Below are 4,344 nucleotides of genomic sequence, written 5' to 3'. Positions count from 1 at the left end.
TTCAGATGAAAAGCCAGGTCCAGGAGCAGACTGAGTGTGAGGGTCAGTGTGAGAGTGAAGGTCAGAAGGGTCAGGGTGAGGATCAAAGTCAGGTTGAGGTTTGTCATCAGGGTATCAGGGTGAGTCTCAGGGTCTGAATGACAACTTCAGGATTGTTGAGTCTAAGAACAGGGTCATGGTCAGGGTCAAGAGTAGGGTCAGATCTGTGTGAGGGACAGGGTCTGGGTGATGGCTGAGTTTCAAGGTCAAGGTCACAGCCAAGGTCATAAGAGTTTGGATGAGGCGCATAATCTGTCAAAGCAAGCATCAGCGTTACCAGTTAGGATGAGTTAGGGTCACCGTAAGGGTCGAGACAGTGTTAGGATGAAGTCTTGAGTCAAGTTTCTGACTGCGAGTCAGGGTTACATAAATGTGAGGGACACACGGTCAGGGTCATGGTGAGTCAGTCAGCTAGCACTGGAGACAGGATTGGGGTGGGGTGGGGCCTGGTTGGCACCCTCAGGTAAGAGTGAGACTGAGGGTAAAGGTCAAGTTGTGGGTAGGATCAGGGATGATCAAAGGTTAGGATTAGAGTGGGTGTGTTAAAGTTCAAGGTCAAGTTAAGGGTACCAGGATCATGGTCAAGGTGAAGGTCATCAGTGTCGGGGTGAAGTTGAAGGTGAGCAATCCCTGTCCCAATTCCCAGCACCATGTGTGGCTTTTGCAGATGCCACTTTCTGAAATGTTCTTCCTCCATTTACCTGCATATCTATATTCCTCACCTGCTTGGAGCCTTCAATGCGGCCCAACCCTCCTTGTCCCCCTCCACTGGGATACAAGTATTACGAAGGCATGGACCTTGGAATGGAACATTTTGGTCATTGATGGGTTCCAAGCTACTTAGAAGAGTGTCTGGCACAGACCAGGTGCAGTTAAGCTTGTTTAATAGATGACTGTGTGCTGCATTATTTCTGGGGCAATAAAAGTACATCTGGAATTACAACAAACTGTACACAGTAGCTTTCTCTGGGGTAGAATTACAAGTAAGCTTCACGGCTGATTTAATACATGTCCACGTTGTTTTATAATCTCCAAAAATCGCTCTTTCCATTTTAAGAGAAAACAAAGAACTTCAGGTAAAGTTCCTGACACAGTGATGGGCACAAGATACTCAATGAACCATAGCTATTGCCTAAACCTCAGGAGCTGGCAGCCTTCCTGGGAACCCTGGAGCATCCTCAAAGAAACCCTATTCTAGTTCTCTAGGCAGACCAAGAAGCAACACAACATGGAGAGTCTATTTATTCAACAGCCAACTTTGAAGACAAAGCCTCAGTAGTCTGAGGGGATGCATTTCCCCTGTTTCTACTTCAGTCCTTTTCCACAGGTTTCTGTCCTTTGCAGGCTACAGTTTGATGCAAACAGGTGGGTTGTCCTAGATATACTTATACACAACCTTTGAGGGCACAGTCTGGAGGTGCAGATGCACGGGACACTTGTAAAAGTGGGACAGCAGAGTCTCACTGTAGCCCACAAGGAAGTAGAACTTATGTGCAGGTAGCTGCCTCAGGACCAGGGCACAGATCTCCACCTGGTTAGCCCGGCGCTTTAGAACAAGCTGGTCGGCCAGGCAGCCTGGGAAGGTGCCCAGCATAAATTTACGAAGGAAAACATCTTCCACTGTTCTCTCTGCAGCATGGTCCTCCCCATCCAGGTTACCTGAAGAGAGAAGGGCACCATGGTGAGTTGGCCAAAACTCCAGAGGTTAACATCCAAGAGCACTGGGCACTCAGTTCCACACCCCACTCCAGCCTCTTCTCCTTTCTTCTGTAAGTGGCATAACGCTCTAAAGTTCAAAGAACATTATTCCAATAATCCCCAAACAAATCCTGTGAAGTACGTGTTATCATTATCCTTGTTTCACAAAAGAGAAGAATGAGGCCTTAGGAGGGCAAAAAACGCAGACGATTCTTCTGTGTAGACAGAGTGCCCCTCTCCTTTCTTGACTGCCTTATAGAAGCACTGGTCACCCACGGACCAGAGAGATGAGGCCACCAACCACTTCTTTTTTTTTTTTTTTTTAATTTATTTATTTATTTTTGGCTGAGTTGGGTCTCCGTTGCTGCTCGCAGGCTTTCTCCAGTTGCGGCTCTTCGTTGTGGTGCCTGGGCTTCCCACCGCAGCGGCTCCTCTTGCTGCGGAGCACAGGCTCCGCGTGCAGGCCTCAGTAGTTGTGGCTTGCGGGCTCCAGAGCGCAGGCTCAGTAGCTGTGGCGCATGGGCCCAGCCGCTCCACGGCACGTGGGATCCTCCTGGACCAGGGTTCAAACCCGTGTCCCCTGCATCGGCAGGCGGATTCTCAACCACTGCGCCACCAGGGAAGCCCTACCAGCTACTTCTGACACGAGGGATGTGAGCTCTCTCACTGACTAGAGCCACGGCCTCAACCAGTGGATTCTCACTGCGGACAACGAAACCTTTGCACCTCTTTTAAGAGTCTCTACACACACACCCAGACCTTAGAACTAGAACTTGAAAAGGGTGGGGGACAGAAATCCCTATTTTAAGGTAGCTCTCTAGACAGGTATTTCTCAAACATTCAAGTTGAGAACCCTCATAGTGAACAAAACACTGTTGACCCTCATCAACTCACAGTAGTTATGTTCTGTAACGTCACTCGTTATGTTCTATAAAATCACCATGAACAACGAATTAGCAAATGCTAAACCACTGCTCCTGGTGGAAATACAATTAGGTTTCTGCAAGCCTTTGGTTACCATATTTTTATCAACAAAGTGATGTGTAGCCTTATTTTCTTTTTCTGTTTAAAGACACCTACAAATGGCTGATTAACACTGCACTCTCTCCCAACAGCTCTGTAACTCATGCCTGAAGGAAGCTTTTCTAACAATCATGCCATGTAAGGTACATCACAGTCTTCTTGAAATTAGGAACACGAGACAGCACTTCAGCATTACAGGCTATTTTAAGGCAGTGGAATCACCAACAGAAAGTACAAAACTTGAAAACATGGCACTCATAGATCTCGAAAAGGGTACTTGTTTACAGCATGCGAGCTGAAACTAGAAGGCAGGGCCTTGATCAACCGCAGCTGGGAAGGTGCACGTGGGGTGCTTGCTCTGCCCACGTCTGAGAATGAATGTGAAAGCACCTAGAGTAGGCAAATTCACAAACACGGAATCTGCAAATAACCCGGGCAAACTGTACATACCGGTAGTGAAAGATTCAATATTCACAACAGTCTTCCGGGTCATCGAATTCCAAGGGGTTTCACTCTTTTCACTGCCTCTGGGCTTTTTTATGTCCGTAAATTACACATAACGGGCAGCGACGCAAAACAACTGTCTTTAGGCATGCAAACAATTTCTGTGGAAGTTCAACCGAACCCTTGACCCGCATGGAAAAAGCGTTTTGCATCCCTTTCAAATACATTTCAACGATCCTGACCACATATGTCTATTTTACTCCTCTTTTGAAAGCGTCTGACTGATTTCTGAACTTCGCGTTGAGTACCGAGTTAAACAAAATCTCTGACACATGTTCACGTCGTGTTTATGTGACAGACAGGCACAACTAAGAACGCCTTCCCTAGGGCCAGGGGTCGGGCCCACAGCACGTCCTCGTCCCCTCCCGCCACCGCGACAGGCATCGTCCCCTCACCTGTGTGCAGCGACAGCCAGCCCTTACGATGGGCGATGTGGTGCGGCGCGTGAGCCTCCTCGTAGGTCACTGGTTTGTCCCCCTTGCCCACTCGGACTCGGGCCGCCCGGTTCTGGAAAGAAAGAGGGCCCGTGACTCGCCGCGACCACCGACCCAGGGCGCGCCCTAGATTACACCCTCGCCCACAGATCCCACCCTCCGAGGTCGCGGGCGCCCAGACCCCAGGCCTCCACGCCGCACTTACCTTGGCGCAGGCCGCGGAGGTGTGCAGGCCGCGCCAGACGCATGGCAGCTCCCAGTTCCAGGACAGCACCTGTAGGGAGAGTGGGGCATGAGACCAGAACTAGGGCTCCCCGCGGCCCCCCTCTAACCGCCGGCCCCGCCCGTGCCGCCCACTCACCAGCGGCCGGAGCCTCAGACCGCAAACGGGGGCCGCCATCTTGGGCCGAGCGGAGGGCGGGGCGGGCCGGGGCGGCGTCGGGGTAAAGGTCAGGCGCGGGAGGCGGACGCACGGGCGAGACCACACGCGAGCCGGCGCGGGGGTGCGAGCGTCTCGGCCGGGCGGGGCCGCATGCAGTCCGCGCCGACCTGCTGTGGGCGGCGGCGGGGGCCCAGGCTCCGGGCTTGCGAGGCGGGCCGTGTGGGGCCGGGAGGTGGCGGGAGCTGGCCTCTGAGCCTCCCCCCG

At 51.9% G+C, this 4,344-nt stretch overlaps 1 protein-coding gene across 1 annotated transcript; it reads right to left on the bottom strand.

Annotated features, from left to right (window-relative positions):
• Positions 1-1,258: 1,258 nt before the first annotated feature.
• MRPS24 (mitochondrial ribosomal protein S24) lies at positions 1,259-4,111 on the bottom strand. Its single transcript, XM_029232891.1, has 4 exons — positions 4,060-4,111; positions 3,904-3,972; positions 3,660-3,771; positions 1,259-1,698 (listed from the first exon to the last, which is right to left on the bottom strand). The coding sequence occupies exons 1-4, from the start codon at positions 4,096-4,098 to the stop codon at positions 1,415-1,417; spliced, it is 504 nt and encodes a 167-aa protein (XP_029088724.1). The 5' UTR covers positions 4,099-4,111; the 3' UTR covers positions 1,259-1,414.
• Positions 4,112-4,344: the final 233 nt, after the last annotated feature.

The sequence above is a fragment of the Monodon monoceros genome, unplaced genomic scaffold (genome assembly GCF_005190385.1).
Source record: "Monodon monoceros isolate NGI ecotype Baffin Bay Population unplaced genomic scaffold, NGI_Narwhal_1 Super_Scaffold_2, whole genome shotgun sequence".
Taxonomy (NCBI): domain Eukaryota; kingdom Metazoa; phylum Chordata; class Mammalia; order Artiodactyla; family Monodontidae; genus Monodon; species Monodon monoceros.
This window is presented reverse-complemented; position numbering and strand designations above follow the sequence as displayed.